General features: G+C 43.8%; 1 protein-coding gene across 1 annotated transcript; it reads left to right on the top strand.

The window, feature by feature from the left end:
- Positions 1–6,847: 6,847 nt before the first annotated feature.
- Positions 6,848–20,629, top strand: LOC139794551 (D-beta-hydroxybutyrate dehydrogenase, mitochondrial-like). Its single transcript, XM_071740280.1, has 4 exons — positions 6,848–7,221; positions 13,656–13,808; positions 16,837–16,967; positions 20,121–20,629. The coding sequence occupies exons 1-4, from the start codon at positions 6,882–6,884 to the stop codon at positions 20,466–20,468; spliced, it is 972 nt and encodes a 323-aa protein (XP_071596381.1). The 5' UTR covers positions 6,848–6,881; the 3' UTR covers positions 20,469–20,629.
- Positions 20,630–26,295: the final 5,666 nt, after the last annotated feature.

The following is a 26,295-nucleotide window of genomic DNA, read 5'->3' as shown; positions in this document are numbered from 1 at the left end:
GCCTCCTCTTCTCCAGGCTGAACAGCCCCAGTTCCCTCAGCCTCTCCTCATAGGATCTGTGCTCAAGTCCCTTCACCAGCCTGGTTGCCCTCCTTTGGACCTGCTCCAGGACCTCAATCTCCTTCCTGAACTGAGGGGCCCAGAACTGGACACAGTACTTGAGGTGTGGCCTCACCAGCGCTGAGTACAGGGGCAGAATCACTTCCTTGGACCTGCTGGCCACGCTGTTCCTGATACAGGCCAGGATGCCATTGGCCTTCTTGGCTACCTGGGCACACTGCTGGCTCATGTTCAGCTTCCTGTCAATCCAGACTCCCAGGTCCCTCTCTGTCTGGCTGCTCTCCAACCACTCTGTGCCCAGCCTGGAGCTCCCCATGGGGTTGTTCTGGCCAAAGTGCAGGACCCGGCACTTGGCCGTGTTGAACCTCATCCCGTTGGAATCAGCCCAACTCTCCAGTCTGTCCAGGTCCCTCTGCAGAGCCCTCCTGCCTTCCAGCTGATCCACACTCCCCCCCAGCTTAGTGTCATCTGCAAATTTGCTGATGATGGACTCAATCCCCTCATCTAAATCATCAATAAAGATATTAAATAGAACTGGGCCCAACACTGATCCCTGGGGGACATCACTAGTGACCGGTCACCAACTGGATGCAGCACTGTTCAGCACCACTCTCTGGGCCCGGCCGTCCAGCCAGTTCCTAACCCAGCGCAGAGTGCCCCTGTCCAAGCTGTGGGCTGACAGCTTTTTCAGGAGAATGCTGTGGGAGATGGTGTCAAAGGCCTTGCTGAAGTCCAGGTAGACCACATCCACAGCCTTCCCCTCATCCACCAGGCGGGTCACCTGATCATAAAAGGAGATCAGGTTGGTCAGACAGGACCTGCCCTTCCTAAACCTGTGCTGGCTGGGTCTAATCCCTTGCCCATTCTGTAGGTTCTATGTGATTGCACCCAGGACGACCTGTTCCATAACCTTGCCAGGCACTGAGGTCAGGCTGAGGGGCCTGTAGTTTCCCGGGTCCTCCTTCCAGCCCTTTTTGTGGATTGGCGTGACATTCGCCAACTTTCAGTCATCTGGGATGTCCTCGGTGAGCCAGGACTGTTGGTAGATGATAGAGAGAGGCTTGGCAAGCTCTTCTGCCAGCTCCCTCATCACCCTTGGGTGGATCCCATCTCATCCCATAGATTTGTGGGGATCCAAGCAGCTCAGTAGGTCACTGGCTGTTTCCTTCTGGATTACAGGGGGGCTGTTCAGATTCTTGTTTCTTTCTACAAGCTCCAGAAGCCAGCTGTCCTCAGGACAACCTGTCTTACTGTTGAAAACTGAGGCAAAGAAGGTGTTAAATACCTCGGCCTTTTTTTCATCTTTGATAACTATATTCCTGCCCATGTCCAGTAGAGAATGGAGGTTTTCCCTGCCCCTCCTTTTGCTGCTAATGAATCTGTAGAAGGACTTTTTGTTATCCTTCACAGAGGTGGCGAGATTCAGTTCAAGCTGTGCCTTTGTCTCTCTAATTTTCTTTCTACACAACCTAACTATATCCCTAAATTCTTCATGAGTAGTTAGCCCTTTTTTCCATAATCGTTAGGCTCTCTTCTTTACCCTAATTTCTTTCAAAATCTCCCTGTTCAGCCAGACCAGTCATCTTCCCCGCCAGCTCGCCTTTCGGCACACCGGGACAGCCTGCTCCTGTGCTTTCAAAACTTGCTCCTTCAAGTACGTCCATTCCTCCTGGACGCCTTTGTTTTCAAGGGCTGTTTCCCAGGGTACACTCTGAATCACTCTTCTGAATAGGCCAAAATCTGCCCTCAGGAAGTCCAATGTAGAGGTTTTATTGATGGCCCTCCTTGTATCCCTGAGTATTGAAAATTCTATTATTTTGTGATCACTGTGTCCCAGACATACACTGACCACCACATGTCCCACCAGCCCCTCTCTGTGAACAGGAGGTCTAGCAGGGCTCCATCCCTGGTAGGCTCATTTACCAGCTGGAGCAGGAAATTATCCTCTATACACTCAATGCATTTCCTAGACTGCCTCCTCTCTGCTGTGTGGAGTTCCCAGCAGATATCCAGCAGGTTAAAGTCACCCATGAGAACAAGGGCTGACGATTTTGAAACATCCGCCAGCTGCTTGTAGAATAACTCATCACCCTCATCATCCTGATTGGGTGGTCTGTAACAGACTCCCACCAGGATATCAGCCTTGTTGGCCTTCCCTCTGATTCTGATCCACAGGCACTCAACCTTATCATTACTGATTTCAACTTCTACAGAGCCAAGAGACTCTCTAACATATAGAGCTACCCCTCCACCTCTCCTACCCTGCCTGTCCCTCCTGAAGAGCCTGTAGCCACCCATGGCAGCACTCCAGTCATGGGAGTCATCCCACCACGTTTCCGTGATAGCGACTATATCGTAGCTTTCCTGCTGCATGATGGCTTCCAGCTCCTCCTGTTTGTTGCCCATGCTGGGTGCATTGGTGTACATGCACTTCAGCTGGGCTGCTGATTTGGCTCTTAACTTGGGCTGTCCACCCTTGGGCTCCTTTCTGGAGAGCCCGGTTTCGACCCCATCCCCCTTCAAACCTAGTTTAAAGCCCTCCTTATCAGCCCCACCAACTTATAGGCTACAGTCCTTTTGCCCTTGCTAGATAGATGAAGCCCATCTGGTTTGAAGAGACTAGGTTTGATAAAATTTGGCCCATGATCAAAAAACCCAAAGTTCCGCTGGTGGCACCAATCCCTTAGCCCCCTATTGATATAATAGGTTTTCCTACTCCTCTCCTCACTCATCTCTGCTACTGCAGGAATTGAGGCAAACACCACCTGTGCTCCTGACCCATCAACTAAATGACCCAGTGCCTTGAAGTCCTTTTTAATTGTCTTAGTACTTCTTCCATTAATGTCATCACTGCCAGCCTGGACTACCAACAGTGGATAATAGCCAGAGGGCTGAATTAGCTGGGGGAGTCTCCTACTAATATCCCTCACCCGGGCTCCAGGAAGGCAGCAGACCTCCCTGTGGGATGGGTCCGGTTGACATATAGGGGCCTCAGTTCCCCTCAGAAGGGAGTCACCAACTACAACTACCCTTCTGTTTTTTCTTTGTAGCTGTAGTTGTAACCCATCTGGTAGACGGGGGGCGACCAGGAGACCTTCCAGACAGATCTTCCTCTTGTCCGTCCTCTGCCTGATTCTCTGAGTCCAGAGCCTCATATCTGTTCTCTAACGGCACATAGGGAGATGGTGGGGGTTGGGAGGGAATTCTTTTGCCTCTCCAATGAGCGACCTGTTTCCATTCCCTCCTATCCACCTGGTTTGCTCCAGCTGCCTGATGGCATGAGGGGCAGGGCTTCACCATCTCCTTCTGGACTTCTTTTGGGTTAGAAAGGGTGTGACTCCACCAATCAATTTCCCTTTCACTGTCCCTAATATTTCTAAATCTCTCTACCTCCTCCTTGAGCTCTGCATAGCAAGTCATTCACCTGCTCGCATCGCACACAGACCCCACTCACACTGTCCTCTGGTGCTAACAAGAGGCTCAGACACTCTACACAGCCAGAGGCCTGAACACCTACATCCCTCTTGCTGTCTCTCTTCAGGGGTTCCGTCTGTGTGGACACACCCTGCATCTAAACAGCACCAGGTTTTGCTTTTTTGGAGACCATTGCTCCGTCAAGAGCGCTGGGAGGTGGCTGTGCCCCTCCTGCTTGCCCTGCTTGCGTGAACTGCCTCGCTAACTGCCGTGCCACGTTCTATTTGCCTGCTCCTGCTCACCATGCTCTGAGTCGCTGGCACTCTTCGCAGCCCTTTCTAGCCCTCTCAGCAGTGCTGGGTGCCGCCCTCTTATCAACTGATTGGCCTCACCTGATATCACCAGCAAAAGGTGGGGCAGCTCTTCGCAGCCCTTCATATCCCTCTAGGTAGTGCTGGGTGCTGCCCCCTTGTCAGCTGATTGGCCTCGCCTGAGACCACCAGCAGAAGGTGGGGCAGCTCTTCGCAGCCCTTTATAGCCCTCTCGGAAGTGCTGAAATGATGCTGGAAGTCCTGGTGCACACTGGAGGAGCACAATCTTTCCCAGATCTTCTTTATCATGGCCCTCTACAGCCATTGCCTGAGGACAAACATTTTGAGGGTGGAGACAACATGGCAATACTTCCTTGCTCAAGAAGAAAAGCTATAGCATTGTGTTTTTCCCATCTCATTGGAGCAAGAACTAATAGAGTCAGTAAGATCTGAGCAGTACCTTTTCCTAAAGGAGTCTAATCTTAAATACCTTAAATCCACAATTTGGCACTTATGGAAATGACCTTGTTTTCCAAGGTGTGGCTGAACTGTGGCCACCATGGTACTCAGCATTGAGGTATTTTTAAGTACCTGCTTCTCTAATGACCTAAGAAGAGCTTGTGATGCCTCTGGAAAGCTTTTTCAATTTTAACTGTCACAACTTTTTATTTCACACTATGAAAATTACTGAGGAAAGCTTTAAGCATAAGCTTCACAGGTTGCTGTTCCCAGAAATGCTCTCAGGGACAGGATAATATCCCTGAGCATGTCCTAGGTGCAAATTTGTTCAGATTCTCATCCGTACCATCCTCTAAGGACCTTCCATTTCATCACCTCCTTCCTGAAAATCCATACCTTTCTTTAAAATTGCTACAGGAAAATCACAACTGCCTTAAATGACATATGCGGTAGAACAGATTAAAATAAGAACCTAAAAGAGGTTTTTTAAGTCGATGCTAAAAAAGAAAAAGGATTTCAGAAACTAGACAAAACATATAATAAATTCAATATAAATATTAATATGTGTCTATGAGTAGTCACACATATATTTATATATTTGTGTTAGGAATAGAATAATAACCTGAGGAAAACCATTCCAACAAAGAGAAATTCTGCTGCACATACTCTCCACTTAGAGACCTAGGTTGTATTATATACTGGACTAGATAGTCATGAACTATCTATGTTTCTAACTATGAAGGATACAGTCCTAATCCATAACTTTTAGGCTAAATTTTCCTGTTTCTCTGACAACGTAGTGTTCCTGTTCTCAGATGGGAGCACACCATGTTTGTGTGACAGATTTTTAATATCTTCTGAAGTTTTCTCAGAATAGAGACAATATAAGTCACAGAGTTTAGTAGGGTCACATCTTATTTTTTTGGCAGAATGGTTTTGCCACTGATTGTAATCTTCGTGTAATTAACAGGACATGAAAGCTGAGAGAGCAGAGACTGACAGATGTGAAAGAGAGGAGGGTAGGAGGCATTGAGGAGGTGAATCTGGAATCCCTCCCTGTCTTTTTATGCTGCAGGGAACCAGACAGGAAACTAGGTGGGGAACAGGCTGTTATCAACTCTCATGATTTTGAGGGTTGTGTAATATTTTTTAAATGTAAAGACAAAGCTTTGTGACTCATGAAGCTGCAGAAGACTGAGTGATCATTGGAAGTCTATAAAAGGACAGCCTCTCCCAATAAAATATCAAATAAATCAAGGCCAGGTATCTTGATTTCTTCTTTTGGGTTTAACCATTATGCTTCCTACTTTGTCTCCCAGCAGCAAAGCATAACCTCCTTTTCCAAGCCACTTGGACTGCCATTATGCAATGCCTACAGGAGACCTGAAGACTGCAGGAGAGAGAACACTGACAAGTTTAAAGCTAAAGTAAATCTAGACAGCTAGATGGACAGCTGACAAGAGTAAAGACACATGAATGCCCATGGGAAAAAAAAAAATATATTCCCTTTCTCCTCAGAATGTCCTTAAAAACACTCTACGTCAGTGCAAAGGAATCCCCGTGCAAACACCACCAGTTCTGAAATCTCTCTGTCACAACCAGACTTAGCAGACATGTAAGACAAACCACTGAAACTGAACAAGGCTGACCAGGGAGGTACAATAGCAATACAAACTAGGCAAATATTTAGGACCATCTCTATACTTGTTTAAGTCCTGCTTCCTCTGCTGCTGTGTATGTATCAATTAATGACTCAGCCCCTTAGCATTTTTCACAAGCCAACTTTAAATAAAAATTAATAAAGGCATCAGGTTCCTCCAACCATTTCATTTTACTCAGAGAAGGCAGATGTGACATATTATCCCTTCCAACAGCTGCTTGAAGAGCTTCTCTGATGAAAGAAAGGGCAGAGAGCACACTGACTAATCAAATTGCTCCTGTAATCTTACCTCTCAGCAATCTTTGTTCACCAACATAAAACTGTTGTTTTAGCCTACAAGAAACAGGTATTTTCCTCCACTGAGGAGTGTTTATGGGGCACCCTTTGACATAGCAGACACAGATCTGGGCCATAAAAAACCCACCTCAACTTAGTAATGTAACAACTGTACCATAGTAATGCAGCTGTATTAAAAATCTCCACCTCAGGGATTGAGAAATGCTTATGCTGTAGAAATGCTTTCATGCCCATGTCCTGTGGCGACGGCATTGTGTGAAACCCGGTTAAACGGAGAGATTAAACTCTCCAGGGTAACTTCAGCACCGCATTTGGAGCAAGCCAGCTCCTTGTCGATCTCAAAGGCCATCACCGCACGATGCTTACAGCCCGCGGCAATCTCTTCCATACGAGAGAAGCACAGGTTGAAGGAGGTCCCCCCTCCTCGGTGGGGACAGACATCTACCAAGCCCGGGGTTCCAACAGGATGCCAGCCCTCCCCACCGCCGCTCGTAGGGGCCGCAGACCGGACCCGGAGGGGAAAAGGCGGTGCCGGCGGCCGCAGTTCCCGGGAAGAGGGAGGCAGAGAGGGGCGGGAAGAGGATGGCAGAGGGGCGGGGAGCGGATGGCGGGCGGGGAGGTGGCAGAGGGCGAGCGAGGGGGCTCTCGACAGTGTCCCTGCCCCTACACGGCCGGGCAGCATGTGTGCAGTGGCCTCTCTTCTCTTCTTTCTCCTTCTCCTCTTGCTGCTGTTGTCGCGGTTGTCGCGACGAGGGTCGGCGCGGCTGGATCCGGCGGGTCGGGCCGTGCTCATCACCGGCTGCGACAGCGGCTTCGGGCACCTGCTGGCGCTGCGGCTTCACCGTCTCGGCTTCACCGTCTTCGCCGGCTGCCTCTGCCCCGGCGGGGATGGGGGACGGCGGCTGCAGCGGGAGGCAGCCACCGGCCCCGGCCATCTGCGCGTCCTGCGGCTGGATGTCACCTGTCCCCGCGACGTGCTGGCCGCCAAGGAGCTGGTGCTGCGACACCTGCCCCAGCCAGGTGAGGCGGTGAGCGGGGGGCGGTGGGGACAGGTCCGAGCCCGGCTACTGGAGGAGTAGTTCCGGATGTGCCCGCTTTGCCGGCCCCGGCAGAACCGGCGGACACGGGGTACCGAAAACGACCTCTGGGTTCGCTCGGGGCTCGGGAGGGCAGCCAGCAGGGAGGTGCTGTCGTAGGGGCTGTCAGGGATTGTGGCTGGAGAGAGCAGCCACCAGCGGGGCTTGGAGCAAGCAGGTCTAGTGGGAGGTGACCCTGCCCATGCAAGGGGGTTGGAACTAGATGGTTTTTAAGGTCCCTCCCGACCCAAACCAGTCTGTGATTTGGTGAAAATTGCCATTACAGCTGTCTGTAATAATGACAGTATTTTATATGAAAAATGCATTGGTACTTAGCTAAGCATTACACACACCTGCCCAAAGATGCTGACAGGGATATTGGATGCCTCTTTCATGCCGTTCTACCAGAAGAGGAAATCCCTGAGGGAGGGAAGGGAAGTCCCAGATTATTCTCCAGATATCCCACAGGAGAAAACTGTAGGGAAAGTGGAGAGGAACAAGTGTACCCACAGAGGAGGCTGTGGGCAAGTGATGTGTCCCTAGGCATGACTTGGGAAAGTCATGAATTAATGAAAGCAGAGAGGGCAGCTGTCAAACAAAACCAGCTGCTTCTAAGTACAACGTGAGGTTTGTCAGCCCTCAGGAAATCTGCCCGCCATACACCCTACAGGAAGCATACACCCAGGGGCATGGAGGGACTTGCAGAATAATTGCAGACAACCTAAATCCTTGCCTGTTCACTCAGAACACGTGGCAGGGCCACAGTTACCTCCATCCTAATTTAGGGAGCAAGGGGAGTGTGGCCTGGTGTAACACTGGGGGATGCACTTGGAGGACAGCAAGCTCCCTTGGGCTCAGAGGAAGATTCCCTCAGAATTACAAACAGTCCAGGTGGAGACTAAAACACACAGAATGATAATAAAATGCAAGGCCTCTGCCTGACTGCTTCATTATCATGTTGGGAAGGGGATGAAATGGGAGGTGAGGTATGAAAAAGCCAAGACGCTGCCTAATAAATACATGTATTTATGGATGACATTGATTTTATCTGATTAAGAAGCAGAGCCTTCCCCTCTCAGGCTGTCTCCCAAGATGCAGAAATAACACAGATGACTCACAAAAGTGAGATTATCATACTTAAAAAGCTGGAAAAACATCTACCTTTAAAATAGTTACTGGCAGTATTCCTCACATTGTTTTTAGCTGCTAAATGCTGTTGGACAGTTCTGTTTCTCTCTCTCTCTCTTTCTCTCCCCCTCCCTCCAACTAAGATAATTCTATTCAGCAGCTCACTGTAGAAACTGAGAAGAAGAATCTGTCTCTGGGAATCACTGGGCATTTGCTTAGGGATTGCTCCCTCTACCCTGTTCTATAATTCCTACTAGAAACAATTCCACTCAGGTACAAAAGTTTTTAAGTCTGTCACATCAGTATGCTGGATTTAGACGTTCAGATCACTAAAATGCTCTGTATCATTCAAAAAATGGTCAAAAAGAAACCACTTCAGCAAGTTCCAGCTTAAATGGTAAGTATGTAAAGGCTATAGATTCCAAAATAAAACTTCAGAAGATATATCAAAACAATGAAAAAGCAGTTAAACAATGGTCACTTTTTGCATTCTGTGTTTAAATAGCTCAGAGTAAATACTTTTAAAGATTAAATATTTATTCTTTTTTATTACAGTATCATCCTTTCCACAGACTGGGCATCTCAGACAGGTGTGATTTTCTGAATATCAGACAGTAGAGGATATGCTGTCTTCCAAGTCATCTTAATCTGACTGATAAGCCAAATTTTGTCCTTTATCTTAAATATTTTCTTGTAGTTGATGAAAATATGTTTTCTCACATTTATTATGTTTCTATGCACTATTTTCCTCCTTTCAAATTTTCAGGTGCTCACATTTCTTCCTGTATTTCCATAAAGCCCATTGATCCTGGTCAGTATCACATACTTTTGTTCCAGACTTGATGTATGGACAAAGTAAGAACATCTCTGTCCTGAGGTGTGCAAGATTCACAATGGAGGGCTCTCCAGACAAGAATCTGGCAATGAACAAGGTCTCAAAGAGCTCAAGTCCCTACTGAAACTTGTTCTTTGTCACATTTTAGTTGCTTCAAACCTAGACACAAGCTGGAGGCTGCAATTCACTGCTTTGTTGGGGGCTTTTTTTGCCTGGAGTCCTAGTGGACTAACCTAACCACCTAATTGTGGACTCCACTGGATGCAAGAGTCATGCTCTTCCATTGACTCAGTTCACTGCACGGAAAGACATGGGAAGTTCCTGGTTCTAGGGGAATGAGCCCGAAAGCCTCACTCAGCTATTGCTGGTGGAAAGATAAATCATCCAGGATAGAGGAATACTGTGCTCTGGTATTTTCCTGTGATCAGGATCATTTCTGCTTTCAGCAGAATATTCAGTCCAACTAATTCTCAGGACTAAAGCACAGTACTCCCTACAGCTTCTACTTATGCCATAATCATGAATAAATAAACCAAGCTCCACCTCACTTTCTCTCTCTGTTTTCCATAAGTATAAAGCCAAACTTCTGGTAGCACAGCTAGCTGGACATTCTCTTACACCATAGTTTGTTTCCTTGTAAATATTGTTCTTTTCTAGGCTCTCTTTTCTAGAAATTATGTCAGTCCCAGAAGGCTGTCAAATCAATTTCCATAGTACATAGATTATTCTCTAGAGCTGTCCCTCCATGAAAATCTGCTTGTTCTGACACCTCCTTTTATTTGTTTTTATGGCTTGCCCACTTGTTAAGATGAAATTCTATAATAAAATATTTAAAATCCTTTCTTGTTTAGAAAGAAGAAATGTCTTACACTTGCACATTAAAAGCAACATGGAGTAGACTGGGACTTTGGAACATGTTGATTTGCACCTCTCTTGGGCTCTACTAACCTCAGTATTTTTCTGATTTTCCTGTTTAAAACAGGAATTTCTCTTCCTTTCCTTTACTGTTGTGAGTGACATGCAACTAGCTTGAAGATCATTTTAATTGCAGTTCTATCTTCTATTCCAAGTTTATTAAATACTCTCCTCCATTTAATTAAGATTTCCTGTTCACAGAAAGCACCCAGTAGGCCCGTGATACCACATTTTAGCCCAGACTTCCTATACAAATAGGCACACTGTTATATTCCAGGCAAAGGATGGTCAGTGTCTGAAACTTGAGTCTTAGCTGGGCTGTTACCATGAACATTCAGTAAGAATATGGCAAATTCCACTCTACTTCCCTTGGCTATTTTTCTTTAATATTGGATCTTTCAGGAAAGAGCCTGTCATTTTCGCATGTGCTCAGGTTTAGAAGAGGAACTCCAAAGACCACTGATACCAAGAATTTGTGCTCAAGTTTAGAAAAAATGGCTTTTTGGTCAACATTTCTTGAAGTAAATATTATCTGGGAGGTTACGGGAGAGCGAATGCTTTTCTCCTGAAAGCCTCACTAATCTTAAATTAGGATTTCTAAAGTGATTCTTTAGATCCCCTGCTATATCTCTTAAGCTTTGTCCTCAGGATCCATTTTGGCAACCTAGAGATCAGTGAAAATCTCTTTGATGTCCAGTTCTGCTTTCCAGTTTTATTCTTGCCCTGCTGTAGCACAGTCTAACTCTCCCTAAACTGTGCTTGGACTGAGTTCTGTTTTGAGAGCCACTAATTTCTCACTTCTGGGTCAAACATCAGCTGCTTTTTCCTAATGTGTCTACATGGACACTTTGAGAAAATGCAATCTCTGTCCTTCTGGTATTTGAGTCTCACTTGTGTCTTGTCCTTCTAATTTTCCATCTAAGGACTATATTTCTCAGCTTACCTGAGCTGCCTTTATCTAAGCAAATATACAAAATACTTTGTATTCAGGTTTATAGCATTGTTCTATATAGCATTGTTTATAGCATTTTTTTACCACAAACATTTCAGGAAAGGAAGACCAAAGCTGATTCAAGTACTCTGAGTACATACTGAGAAGGCTGAAAATTTTCTGAGAAGATATCATAAGGGAATAATGACCTGTTCATATTTGGGTAGAATTTTGTCAATTGATTCAACTGAACAAAGTGACAGGAAAAATTGTGGAAAATGCCAGAACATTTCCCATTCGGGAATACCAAAATGTTCTGAGAAACAATATGTTTAGCTTGTGGACAAATAAAAGGTTTTGAGCTGAACCTGGGCAAAATCTGTATGTTTTACTTATCTTCTCTTCAGAAATGGACTCTTTAGTTTAACTCAAGTGTTTTTCTCCTCGCTTTTCCTTTGGCTGCTGTTCAGAAAGAGGGAACCATTATTGTGTGAACTCTGCATGTTAATACACATAGGCTTTCTTCACCACTAACCACCTGGAGTCTTTGAAGTGCATGAGGAAAAGCAGGCAAGAGGCTGGAGAGAAGACTTAAGCCCTGCAAACTAAATTCTGCATTTCACAGTTTAGAGAAAGAAAATAAATTATCTAAAACTTAATGGCTGTATTTCTGAAACCCTAGTGAATTTAGGGGCATGTGGAACAAGTGCTCTTTCTGCACTGTGCAGGATGCAGTGCCAGAGGCAAAATTACATCTTTGTTTTTAATTAGGTAAGGTAAAGCTGAGAAGATCAGGGAACAGCTTCTACAGTGATGCCAGGCTTTAGTTTGTGTTGGGTTCAATTATGTAAAAATAAACTTAAATACTGAGACCTCCAGCCTTAAGTAGAAGCAGATGGTGTGTGTGTGTGTGCATCTACTTAGCCCATCTGTAGATCAGATCATGTGCAAGCACAAAAATACTGATAATTAGCTTTCACTGGGGACTCTAATCCATTGATCTTGAAGCGTTTTACAAGGAGGTCAGTTCCATGGGGATAGTTCTGTTTTAAGGAGGAGAAATAAAGCCACAGAATGTTGAAAATGCCTGGAAAAACAGGGCTGTGGCGGGAGGAAGAAGGAAGTCTAGGATGTCCAATTCCAGGTGCCAGTTTTTTTGCCCATCGCGTCTACTCTGTCTGCTAACATTTGTGGCAGTGGAAAAGAAGTAAGTACACAGGAAACTGCTGCATTGCTGGGACAGCATTCTGTCTATATCAAAAGTTGTAAGAGAGGTCCAGTGCCAATGACTGCAGAGGGATGGACTGCTGAATAACAATTTATGCTCTTTGGAGGACAGTTACCTAAGTTCTGTGTGGTAAATTCCTGAGTTTGAGTGTTTGAAAGAACTTTGTTTCTTTCTCTGTTTAACCACAATTTTCATTACATAAAACAAGTAATGTATATATGTTAGGAAATCTTACAGAGGTCTGCTTTACAAACTAATTTAAAAAAAATAAATAAATTTCAGGTTTAACTGTTATTGTGAACAAAATCTTGTTTTGGCAGCTCTTGATAGGGCCCTGGAAGAACCAAGTTACTGTGAAAGCATCACTGTAGCTTTGTTAGATGAGATTAGAAGGAAAATGTTCAATGCAAAGGTTTCTGCAGCACCTTCACCAGGGTGACCAAAGGTCCCCTGAGAGCATTTTTGCCATCATGGGTACTGGGTTGCCATCACAGACATATTCTGGACCCTGTGTCCAGAAGAAGGAAGAGAGGCAGTTACCCACTCTGCCTCACCAGAAACTCAGGCTTGGAGATCCTGTAGAAGGCATGATAAAAGAAATAATTTGCCTAGAAACACCCTTAGTCGGGATTTGGAGACAGAAACAGGAATATTTTCAAAAGCACCATGTCACTCACTGCTTCACCATACATCTACAGATGTATGCTCTAAAGGCAAGACCAAGTTGCACCCCTGCTTTTTAGTGGGCTGGGCTTCTTAGCACCAAACCCATTGGTATGTGTAGAGTAAAAAAAAAAAAAAAAAGCTGAAGCTACAGACCTTACTTGGCTCCTTTACCCAAATCTGCACCCATGTACCTGATTCTGATGATTTCAGAAGGAATCAAAGCTCAAAATCCTGGAAGAGGGACCAAGACTTAGGCTCCTAAATTAGTCAGGCACTACAAAAATATTACCTTTTACCTTTTAGCCTTTAGACGTCTTAATATTATTTTCATAAAGCTGCTCATAGCACACATTGGGATTAAAGTAATTGAAATATCATGGCATACTGCACTGGCAGTAAGATGTAGTCTCCCAGATCATGTTATTAATAAATAACTTAAGACAATTGTAAGGTGAGTGATTATTAAATAGCACTGAGACTTATGTAGTCTAGATAATGCCCACAATTGCATTCCTTCATTAAACAAAACATGCTTGCACTTATAAGTAGAAAAGAAAAAAAGATAACACAACTAAAAAGTTGTTTCCAAGGGTTCAAATCACTGGTGTTGTTCTGTTGCCTAATGATGGCTGTTTTATAGTAAAAAATGCTTGTTGAGATATTTCTCTTCCGTAGGCTTCTGGGGGCTTGTCAACAACGCTGGAATATCAACATTTGGAGAGACAGGGTGGCTATCTATGGAGAAATATGAAAAAATAGCAGATGTGAATCTCCTTGGGAGCATCAGGACAACCCTGGCATTTCTCCCCCTTCTAAGGAAATACAAGGGTAATTCTAATTTTAGAATAATTGATTTACTCTAATCGAGGTATTGTAGCATCTCTAAAAGAAGCCTTATTTGTCTCATTGAACTGAAATAACAGCCTTCTTCTGTGTGGCCTGAGAGCGGCTTGATCCTGACCAGAGGGTGAAGTTGTAAGGGGAAAAAATATCCATAAGGATTCTGTCTTTACAGTACATGGAAAGAAGCATTTACAAATAATGAATTATCTCAGTCTTTGACTCAAAATGCTCTCAGTAGATCATTAAGTCCAGGCAAGACTTTGTAAACACTGACAATCAGACAACATGTGGATCCAATAAACTCCTGATTCTTATTCAGGCTTTACTATTTTACTGCTTGGCAATTAGGAGAGGAAGGATGACCCAACCGAAGTGAACTGGAAACATCCACCTTCCGGTTCCACACCTAGAAAGATCCTCTCTATGACCTTGGGAAGGAAACTTCAAGTATGTGAAAGCATGCATGGATGTTGAACAGGAAAATGCTTTTGCATGGACCTCTGTACTTGTGGGCATCACCCTTTCTTCTGAGAAGAAATTATTCAAACAGCCCTCTACAGCATTGGAGCATGTCTTAATTGCTTGGAAGTTTGTTCCCTACTTGTCCCTATCTGTATTTGGTAAACAAAGATACCCTTTTTCCTTTCTTTTCATTTTCCTAATTTGTCTAGGTAAGTTGTAAGCTTTTAAGGTAAGGATTTGTAATTTGTGTGCCCAGCATCAAGTAAAATGAGGGCTAGGTTTCATCTGGAAGCCCCAGGTGCCACTAGTAAGATAAAAGCTTTCCCTTTTTGGCTACTCTGCTTCTTTCTGCTTGGTTGCCTTTGGCTGATGATATTCTAATGCACGAGAAAAGAAATCTTTAAATACTGCAAGCTGGATGTGTTTTTTGTAAAAACGTGGTATTGCATGTACCCAGTGAGTGTGCTATGTGTCCATTACATGGGGAGACATCACTTTTTTTTTACTTACAGCTGAAAGTCTGAGATTCTGATCCACCAGAGGCCTTAGTCTGACTTCACGAACTGCAACACATTGCTTTGAAGTGAAAGGGACTAATTGTGTGTATGATATTAAGTAAATGTACAACCTCTTAGAAGATTTTACTCTGGATGGCTGCACATACATGCACATACATGGCTGCACTTTTTATCTCAAAAGAATGCTCTGCATCTCACTCCTGGCTGCAAATGTACCTTTATTTTCCTGCACTCCATTTTCAAGTCTCATCAATGTAGGAGAGGAGGCCAGGGCACTTACAGGAAGAATCCTAAGTCACCTGTATCCTTCCTTGCAGAAACAGCCAGGACATCTGAAGTTCATGTTTTTGGGAAGCAGCAAGTGACCTTCTCTTATTTGAGAGCTTGAATTATGGATGTTAGAGCATTCTCTGGGGAAAGCTTGGTTTTGATTACCTTAGGCAAGGGGAGAAGTTAAATGTCACACATCCTGGGTGTGTGCCCCAAGTCATTTAGCTGCTGGATAAGGGAGACAGAAGTCATCCTACCAACACTTACCCAGTAGCTGTGTCCTGAAAGAAGGGGCTGACTACCATTTTAGGGTAAGTACCTGTGCCAAGAAATGCTTCAAGATTCCTAGTACTTGCAAAGGGAGTTACTGCCCTCCAGCCTAGAATTAAACATGGTGCTCTGAGAGGAGGGACTGATGTACCATCTTGATCAGGAGGCTAACAGTTTTTCTGTTATTGTATAAAGTCACAAGTCCTGTGAGGTGAGGCTGAGGGAGCTGGGGCTGTTCAGCCTGAAGAAGAGGAGGCTCAGGGGAGACCTCATCACTCTCTACAACTCCCTGAAAGGAGGGTGTAGCCAGGGGGGGGGTTGGTCTCTTCTTCCAGGCAACTCTCAGCAAGACAAGAGGGCACGGTCTCAAGTTGTGCTGGGGGAGGTTTAGGTTGGACATTAGAAAGAATTTCTTTACTGAGAGGGTGATCAGACATTGGAATGGGCTGCCCAGGGAAGTGGTGGATTCTCCGTCCCTGGATATATTTAAAAGGAGACTGGATGTGGCACTTAGTGCCATGGTCTGGTAACCACGGTGGTAGTGGAGCAAGCGTTGGACTTGATCATCTCAGAGGTCCATTCCAACCCAGCTGATTCTATGATTCTATGACATGAAACCCTTTTGATACTCCACAAATCTGTGCCTTTTGGTCAGACCTAGGGCCCAGACATTATCTGCATCTGTGGCAGCAATAGTAATGCAGCTATGTTCTCTGTACTGTTAGCAGTGAGGCCATCTTCTCTCTCACCTCTGGTATTTATACACCACCATTCACACATTTCTTAATCTATAGTATTACTATGTGATAGAAATTTACAATTAAACAGTGGAAATGAACCACAGCCCCGTGCCTCAAGTCAGAATTCTCTGCTATCTAAGGCATGCCAGCACTTGGCAAGAGTTATAAAGTGGAAAAAAAGCAGCACAGAGCAAGGAAATAACAACAAGGCAGTGTGAGGCTGCATAAATTGTGTCAAGTCACCTTTCTTTGGTAAAGCTTATCACTGAGAAGTCTGATTTTGACTTTATATGCACAGTTGTAAGCCAGGTCTCAGTTGTAAGCAGAGACAACATTAGCACAGAAAATATGGCAGTCATATACCCAGTGGTGGGTAAATAATCCGCTCCTCTCATCTGCAGCCCTTCTCCTGCCACTAATATAGTCTTTTATTACTATTTTTCAGTCTGAAGTTTTTAGGGCACCACTTTGTTTCATTCTGTCTCAGACTTCAAAGGCATAAGCAGCACGTTGGGAATGTGTCATTCGTTGTCTAGTACAGTGTCTGGCACCAGAAGAAAAGATTTTTGTGTGATGTTCTCTGCTGAACAGACCTGAGTGCAGTTCTGCGCTGGGACCTGACACTAAGACAGCCCAGCTTTGGTATACTATGTAGTAAACCAGCATCATGCTAAACACCACCTTATTAGCAGTTCAGGTAAATAAATTCTATGTTAAAGACTGAGAATGATGTTTGCACTGTTTTCTTTCCAGGCCGTATTGTTTTCATGTCCAGCATTATTGCCTATTTTACTCTGGGAAATGGCATTTATTCTATGACCAAGGCAGCTATTGAAAAATTTTGTGATGCTCTCCGACTGGAAATGAAGAAGTTTGGTGTCCAGGTAAGAGATGTAAGAAGTAGTTGTGTAAAACTACCTGCTGTTTTTTATGTTGATTTTAAGATTAGAAAGAGAGAAGTTTAACTCCTGAAACCTCCTATAGAGCTGAAATGCATCTTTCTGTGGGGGAAAAAGAAAGGGACTTGAACAAAGAATGATAGACAAGAGATGAGAGTGGAAATTTTGGCCAAGGAAACCAAGAGCAAGTGTATGGAAAATAATATTTTCTACTCTGCTCTTGTGAGACTCCCCCCTGGAGCACTGTGTCCAGTTCTGGAGCCCCTATTACAGGAAAGACATGGATGTGATGGAGCATGTCCAGAGAAGGGCCATGAAGATGATCAGAGGGCTGGAGCACCTCTCCTGTGAGGACAGACTGAGAGAGTTGGGGTTATTCAGTCTGGAGAGGAGAAGGCTCTGAGGAGACCTTACTGTAGCCTTCCAGTATCTGAAGGGGCCTACAAGAAAGCTGGTGAGGGACTTTTTAGGATGTCAGGTAGTGATAGGACTGGGGGGGATGGATACAAACTAGAGGTGGGTAATTTAGACTGGAAGTGAGGAAGAAATTCTTCACCATGAGGGTGGTGAGACACTGGAACAGGTTGCCCAGAGACATGATGGAAGCTCCATCCCTGGAAGTTTTTAAGGACAGGGCTCTGAGCAACCTGATCTAGTGGGAGGTGTCCCTGCCCATGGCAGGGGGGTTGGAACTAGATGATCTTGAAGGTCCCTTCCAACTCTGAAAATCCTATGATTCTGTGATTCTAATATCTAATCTTGTGCACAGTAAGCTCCATGCATCCAAAACCCAAAAGTAATTATCAGAGCTGAGTCTGTGATTTCTATATGACTGCCAGAAATCACTGAGTACAGCGTAACTGGGCAATGTCTGTGGTTCTGAGAAGCTGTAGGATAGTGCTCCTCCCTCTGTGCCAATGCTTAGACTTCCACCCTTTCTCCACATCCTCTTGAGTGGAGAAACTTTCTGAGCCAGGTCTGCCAGAGCAGTGCCCTGTTCTGAGAAGACCTCAAAGCAGTACCAGGTAACTGAAACTTTCTCTAGGATGGCTGCAGGAGCAGAGAGCCCAGACATGAGTGCTGTGCAGTGAGAAGGAAGGCTTGTCATCTACCCGAGAGGTTCTTTCTCTTCTACTACAACATTATTGCTTAAAAGCTCCTTCCTCATTGTGGAAACAGCTACTTAGTGCCCTGTCTAAGAGACACTAATAGTCAAACCTGGAGCTTATATTGCTCAGTAGATTCACTAGGCGTTTTTGCCATAGTCACTCCATTGCTGAAACACTCTTCTCAAGCACTAAAAGTTTCCCCTAAGGGATTTACCCTGGTGTACTTTCTATATGCACAGATTTACAGCATTGTTCATAAGCTTTGTGTTAGAAGAAATTGCAGCTATACATCTATTAACCTACCCCTCTCAGATAAGAATAAAATGCTATAAAATAGAACTGATTCTACACATCCTAGTACCACACAGCAGGATGAGGCTTTGAACCAATCAACTGAGGATGATCTCAAATGTGTGGAAGAGCTTAGCTGAACAGGTTAGCTACTTTGGTCATTTGAAGATTTTTAGTGTTTCCCCACCCCCAGAACAGGCCCAGCACACAGTACAGTGAGCCAGGCTGACAAACATTTCTGGAATATCTATGAGAGTTATTTCTGTTTTCATCTATATATTCAAGACACTGGCTGGCATTTGCCACAGCACCTACCCTGCAGAGAGCCTGCAGAATACACAGTCCCTCTTCCCTCTGCTCCCATCCTCTTTGTGCCATTTCCTTTGTTATTTCTGGAAAAAGAACAGATGGTGCTATGGCTCTGTCCCACTCAATGCTGGCCAGGCAAGCTGGCTGCCTACAGAAGAAAAAGGATGAGACTTCCATTAGAAAGAAGGCTACAGAAAATCAAGGAAGGGGAAAACAGTATAATCTCTCAAAAGCCTAGCCAACTCCAAATAGCTCCAAAACATGAAGTTTTTGACCTCATTTGTTAAAAATAAATGTGGGAAAGTTTACTATTGGCATTAGTTTGGCTAATACTAAAGGCTTTAAAAATAGTACCCAAAGGGAGGGTTCCAAAAGATGACAAACCTACCTGAGGCAGCATAAGATGCTCCAAGCTATGCATGCTGTCTCTCTGCTGAGTGGTAGCCTCTGGTAGACAGGCTGAATGGTAGACTAAGGGCATTAAGGTTTCAAACTACCAGAGACTTCCCAGAGAATGTCTGTCAGATCCCCAAGTCACAGCTCAGTGGCATTTTTCCTCACCTTGTGCTGTAGTTTTTAGAAAACCAAGTTTTTAGAAACCAAGTCAGTCAAATGCCATGGAGGTTTTTAATGTTGTTTAATCTACAAATAGTTTCAGCAAGCTTATTGTTAGCTGAGGAAAAGGACACATCCTGTGAGTGTTCAGCCTGCTCTGAAATTCCCAAGAAGCCTCAGAAGTTAGCAGAACAGCAGCAACAATGCAAGCAGAGAAAACAGGCTGTGCAGCAAAGTATTTTTGTGCTTTCAGTTTAAATCTACATCCACAGAAATCCATAGAAATTTTCTGATGACTTCACTGAGAGCTATACCAGGTCTTTGGTCCTCTCCACTTGGCTAGTAACACCTATTTTCCTTTTGATTCCATCTACTTGGGGAAGATAGCAATGTTTTCCCTAGGACCTTCTAATTTTCTTTGTCATCTCCTTTTGTCCCACACCAGGGCAAAAAATTACCAATTGCAAGATTTACCACTGAATGAAAAATCCCGAGTATTCCACTTCAGAAACATGAAAGTCATACTGAAATTCTTTGTCTCAGTATGGTGAAAACATTTATACCATTAAGCATTCCATAAAAAATTTTAAAGGTGCACTATTGCATTCTGTGCAGGTTTTCTGAGTAGTCAGGCAAGAAGCCTAACATCAGAGAGAAATTAGGAAGTCAGAATAAAGCACCTCTGCAATCTTAAACTTTTCATGGGAATATACTTTACTTCAGCCAAGTTTTCAAGGTTAAAATTTAAACAAAGCAGCATTTTCTGAAAGAAATCTGTCTGGAGAAAGCTTTTGATCTGTTTTACTGACTACAGGATTTGACTGAATTGAGAATGCCTGATTGCATCTTAATAAGTTGTACATCTTACTTTTAGGTCTGCATTATTCAGCCAGGAAATTATGCACGCTCTACAAGAATTCAGCCGCCGCTCAGTGCTGAAGAGATCTGGAATGAACTCAGTGAAGAGGAAAAGGCAGTTTACAACAAGGAGTACGTTCAAGAGCGGGCAAACTTCTTCAACAGCATTCTCAGCGAAGGGAGTGCAAATGGCAATGAGGTTGTAGATGCTATGGTAGATGCTTTAATGTCTCCTGCACCCAAGGCACGTTACATGGTAGCAAAGCTGAAGGAGAAAGCCCTGGTGTTTGTGTGCACTTTATTCCCAACTGTTGTGATGGATTCAGTTCTGTCTTATGCCCTGAGTAAAGTAAAACTTGCCTAGCCTATACTGGTATTGTACAGGGACTCGGGTGGGGTGGGGCAATTTTTTAAAATATGAAAGCCAAGGCTTAATCTACTGCCCCCAGAAATCAGTACAAGGATACTAGTTACCTAAAACAAAGTCTGGAAGGCCTCCCTACACAGAACTGTCACTTTTTCAAAGAGAAATGTAAAATTAACCCATTTTTTTAGGTAACTTTATTTTTCCCATGTGGAAAAAAAAAAATACAGCCACTTAATGTTGCTTTAGGTATTGCCTAGAAAATTTAATGCAACTTTTTCTAATGCAAGACTGGGTTATTGTGTTCCAGACATGACAGAGACAAAATGGAGTATGTCTTACAGGGCAACTGCACACCTGAAATCATTACAGCACACATGAAAATACCTTATTTGTAGGAACCCAAGTAGTAATTTATTAGGGGTGAGGGGAAGAGGTTAATGGAAAAGTTAGTAATGAGCAATATACCTTGAAATATTTTGAATGGATTTAAGTGGCTGTATAAAGTTAGGAAGACTCAAACAACAAAGCTTAATATGGAAACAAGGTCTTGACTAACTACAGGTGTTCTGGATAAATCTGTAACAATGCCAGTATGTCACGGACTTTGGAAAATAAGTAACATATTCCACTTAAAAATTAATATTAAATTCTAAGTAAACCCTATCTTTTCTCTAATGTCTGATCAATATGATAGCCAAATGTGTAGTCAGAGAGCTAAACACCAGAGTGAGAGGTATCAGGATGCAGTAGCAACCTGTATCTTAGAAAGAACATATTCACCCTGGGGCTCTGGTTTTGCTACTATTACAGGAAACAAGGTCTGATGAAAAACAACCAAACAACAAAACCCCAGGAAAATTTTAATAATATATATCTGTGAAGTAATTGAGCACAGTGGCTTCATTAGCAGTCTCACGCTAACTTGCAGAAAAGGTTGCTGGTTTACACATACAGTTTTAAACCTGGCTTGGTTTTGTCATGGCACAGAATCCAAGAACTCTGGGAACAGAAGATCCCAGAATAGCTGGGACCAGCTGTAGTGACACTGGTAGATACAGGGCAGCAGCATGGAGCATTAACCTCCCCCCATACCAGTCTCCCATGTCAAACCAAAGACTGCTGTGAGCTGACCTGAGTTTTGGTCAGAACTAGAAATTGCCTCCTATACCTGTATTGAATTAATTACTGAGAAAATTTAACTCTCTCATGCTGGGTAATTTGGCAGTCTGAGTCAGGAACATAGGTGAGATAAGCAGACTATTTGAGGTCCTCTCCTGATACATTCTTACTGCACTGTAACATTGTGGAACATCCTACTTCTCTTTCCAAATACTGGACCTATCCCTGGAGCTGGCACTGGTACAAGGACAAGCCAGGGTTCCACAGCCAGGCAGCAGGAAGATTATCAGATGATTATCATCCACTCCCCTCATTTAACCACAACTGAGCAAGGCCAAGCAAGAGAATAGGAACAAGGCTTATTCCAACTGATCCAATGGATTTCATGTATAGGAATTCCCCCTGCTTGACCTCAGGGATTTTAGCAGACTTACATTGCTGTGGAAGAGCTGCTGTCAAGCTCTTAGCCATTCTTTGTACAGATTACCTTTCCTTACAGGGAATAGCACTGAACAAACAGCTTTGAAACCCAGTTTTTCTCCATCAAGCCCAGAACACATGTGCTTCTCTCTGCCTCAAAGACAACATCACTTTTCATTGCATGGTCTCCCTCCTACTTGCATTTCTAAAAGCTAACACAGTAAGTTGTTGCTGAGAGCCAACGATACCACAAAATCTGCCTTCCAATACCAACAACATGAAATAAATTCCAACAGAGAATTCCTCCTTTATTTACTCTGTGTGTGTGTGTGTGTGTGGTGAAGCATGTGATCAGTATTTCAGTAGCCTCATGTAGCATCAGATGAGCAACACTCTAGAGCATTTATTTCTGTGTCAAAAACTCAGGACTTGTAGTGTACAGTATGTCACAGGGGATACTGGGTGATGGGTTGGATGAGAACAGATGGCATAAATAAAGGCAGTTTGTATTTTTATTGCTGTCTAACCTGTTAGTGTGGGAGCTAACTGAAAAACAGCTACAAAATATTTCCCTCATCTTTTTAATATTATGATCTGCACATAAAAAAATAATCAAGTGAGAATCAGGCCTGATGCCTCACACTGAAAGTCGCCTGGAATCCTCCCACTAAGATATATGTGCTCCAAGGCAGAGCATTACACAAGTACATGGAAAAAAGGGTACCTGGAATGATTTCAGAGTCCTTGGGGATAATAGGAAAGAGACTGTCATAAGAAATGGTGATGACAGAGTACAGCAATCCCTGCTCCATAGGTCTCAAAAGGTACAGAAGTCACAGGATTAGTGATAAAAGCTTGTAGTGAACAAACATTGCTAACCAGGTCAGTGATGGAGTCTGAGGACCCTCAGAGCTGTCAGCTCTTCAGCCAAACTCCTGCCCAGCTGTGTCACTGGAAAGACTTAGAGGTCCCAACCCTCAACCTGGTCCACGTGGTACCTGGGAAGCACATTCTGGGAAGTGCCCCACAATCCTTTTGCTACTTTGCCATATAATTGGGTAAGGAATCCTTCCCTCTTACCCAGTAACCTTGAAATCACCTTTACCTCAACCCAAGTTGAAGTATGAAGACTGGATGTATAACAGCCAAAATAAGCAACAGTTACAGTATTTTAAGAAAAACTGGAGTCACAAAAATAGAAGTAGAAAAAAATTCTCTAATGACACTGCTCTTAAATCTGAACTCTCCTGTCCCAGTACCCAGCTATCCTGCTGTAGATGTTTTTCTGAGTTTGATTTTCTATATAGAGTTCATCTCAGATTGCATTCAACAGAGATCTTGGCAGAACACATTAGCTCATATCACCATTCCCCTTTTGTAAGCCCTGCTGACTGTTTGGGAAAAAATTAGTTTTTTCCCATGAAAACAACCACCACAAGAGAGATAGAGCTTTCCTCTCAGGTCTCTTCTTCAGGGAGACGGTATCAGGGACCTTACAATGTACGTAAGCAGACACGATACCACCACGGATTATGGAGCATTCTACCAGCTGTATCAACATGCACATGGATTTTACAGAGGTTTAGTCAGTAGGTAATCCAGTCATTGTGTGGCCTTCTACTGAGCACTTATATCAGTTATGTCATGTTTTTTTTCTGTTCTGTGCAAGGGTATATTGACAGAAAGAATGAGCATTGACAGTGAGCAACTACAGAAAATGTAAAAGGAAGAGCAAAAAAAGCTAAGCCAAATCAGTTTAGTAAGTTGTGCATTGATCTGAGTGATATTAACAGCTTCACAGTGTCATAAAAAAAATAAACAGAGCAGATCCTGGGAAATACACATATAACATAAGGATTAGCAAGGTATTACCCAGCACAGTTTTGATGTGGTCATACTGCTGCACAAAACAAGGATCATCTCCAGGAGTTCATCATTCCTTCCAGGAGGAGATGATTCCTCCATCTTGAGAGGGTTCAGTTTTAGAAACTTCCCCAGGACAAGTCCCCAGCCTGAGCTGCAGGCTGTTCATGGGTGTAGAAGAGCTGTACCTCTGTATTCACCATCAGTGTTGTCTTGGGCATCACCGCTGGGAACACACACACACACCCACCCCTGGAATGGCTGCAGCAGCACTTCACTCCCACTGCAGTGTTATGGACAGAGAGTTTTACTGACACTTAGAAATATTAACACCCTGCTTTGATCTCATACTCCCTCACAGCTAGCTGAAACAGTCCAGACAACCTTCACAGTAAGACAAGTACATAAGTTTGGGTCATTCTTCCATGATCTTTTTTTTTTTTTTTTTTCATCAGAAGCTAGAGAGAGATTGACCACTTGTGCAGTAAAAAGCTTAAGTAAAAACTGCAACCCCAAGCACACCTTTCAGCTGGACAAGCTATCACCTAGCCCAGCCCCCATTAATGTCAGCAGGACTTCAGTACAAACGAGCATGAGAGTCCTTGTGGTGCACAGGCTCCTTCCCAGGGTTGGCTGTGGAATGTTTTTAGCAACCCTGTGTTTCTACATCAACAGATAAAGCCCAGCAAAATACAAAGACAGCAAGTGATACTGAGGATGAGAACTATGTTATTCCACATGATCCATGCAGTGACTGTGCAGTACTCTCAGTCTGATACCTTCTGCTAGCACCAAACAAAACTTCACAGCCTTTGTATTTCACACACTTTGAAGCAGCTGTTCAGCAGTGAAGGCTTTCAATGTGTAATTAGATCATTTTGGAGCTGTAAAGTGAGCCTATCAGTAATGGGGGCTTTGCCTATCATGGTGAAGCACATATGTTGCTGGAGCAATTGAAGTTAATGTTTAAGAGTGTGTGAAACAAGGGGGAAACATACATGGTCCATGGTAGTAAATGTTCTTTGAAATTGTCCTGGTTAGGAGATTATTTACTACTGATTACCTCATTATCAGATGCTGACATGGTAACCTATCTGTTATGGGCTCCAGAGATTGCATTCTTAGAGGTAACCATGAAGACAGTGGAGTACTCTGGAACTGTCCCAGGAGCAGGCATTGCTCCTTCCTGACTGTGCTTCTAGACACATCCCGGTGTGGGAGGGGAGGGTATGTGCTTAGAACACCCAGGACAGAGCAGCCTGGAGGCCACCTTTATTTATACCATGTCAAATCTCTGGACAGCACTGTCCCCAGAGGAAGATGCAGTTGGTGTGCAGACACCTTGGTCTGTACCAAACTGTATGAGAACTATGTCTCAGTTTGTGCTGTGACATTTGTTGTTTCCCATGTTTGGCTCTGGGAGCTGTAATCTCCAGTTAGAGGGCTCTAGGGTTTTCAGAGCTCTGGGCAGTTTATACCTTTCTTTCCTTAGTACAGGCAGTTACATTTTTTACCACCACCATTCCACTTATATTACTGCATTAGCTTGGCATTCCTCCAAAACTGAGCTGTCAGCCAAAAAGAGGCCAGCAGACCTTGGAATAATTTTCTTTCACCAGCTTTATTTATCTTTAAAGGCAGGGAATCCTAGGAGTTTCTCTATTAGGATTCTGAATCTATTTATTTTGGAGATATTGCAGTACCCTAATACCAGAGCAGTAGCCAGCTCTGCTCTTGATGCCACATTGTTTTGAAACATCCAGTATGATGTTCAGCTGGCAAAAAATGTTGTTTTGCATCTCGAATCATGAGTCCTCATTATCACTCTCAAAAAGCTCTCTGAAAGATGATTACCATTTGAAAATAAATCAAGCATAAAAATCTAAATATCCTCCCCCCCCAGACACATGTGCACTTATACACACACCCACACTTGGGTTGAAATATCAGGTACACACACACCTGTCTGGTGTGGTCTGGTTCCAGTGTCTCTATTTCCAGAGTCAAGTCATGCAGGTGTTTCAGACAAGAACTTCAGTTATTTTCATATTGGACTAAATTTTAAAATACATCTGCTAGCTTTAGCATGCATTTAGCCTGTGCTACTCAACAATGTAAATAAGGAGAATAAGGAGAATTCCCCTGGACTTAGGCTGAGACACATGTCTCAGTTGTGGCAACAGCAAAAGCAAAAACCTTATACTGAACTGTAAGGGGAACATATTCTGTGCCATGTCTGCAGCATCTATTTAGTGTGACCAAGTAAGAGAAGGAGGGCCTAGATGACAAATTTTCCAAAAGGAAAGCATTCCACTAAGGCAGAACGGTACAAGACTAAGAATCCAGCCAATTCACACTACAAAGATGTAGTGTGAAATAGCTGCTGTATGAATGGCTCTCCTTGCAGGGGAAATAATGAAAT

Source organism: Heliangelus exortis, chromosome 3, assembly GCF_036169615.1.
Source record: "Heliangelus exortis chromosome 3, bHelExo1.hap1, whole genome shotgun sequence".
Taxonomy (NCBI): domain Eukaryota; kingdom Metazoa; phylum Chordata; class Aves; order Apodiformes; family Trochilidae; genus Heliangelus; species Heliangelus exortis.
This window is presented reverse-complemented; position numbering and strand designations above follow the sequence as displayed.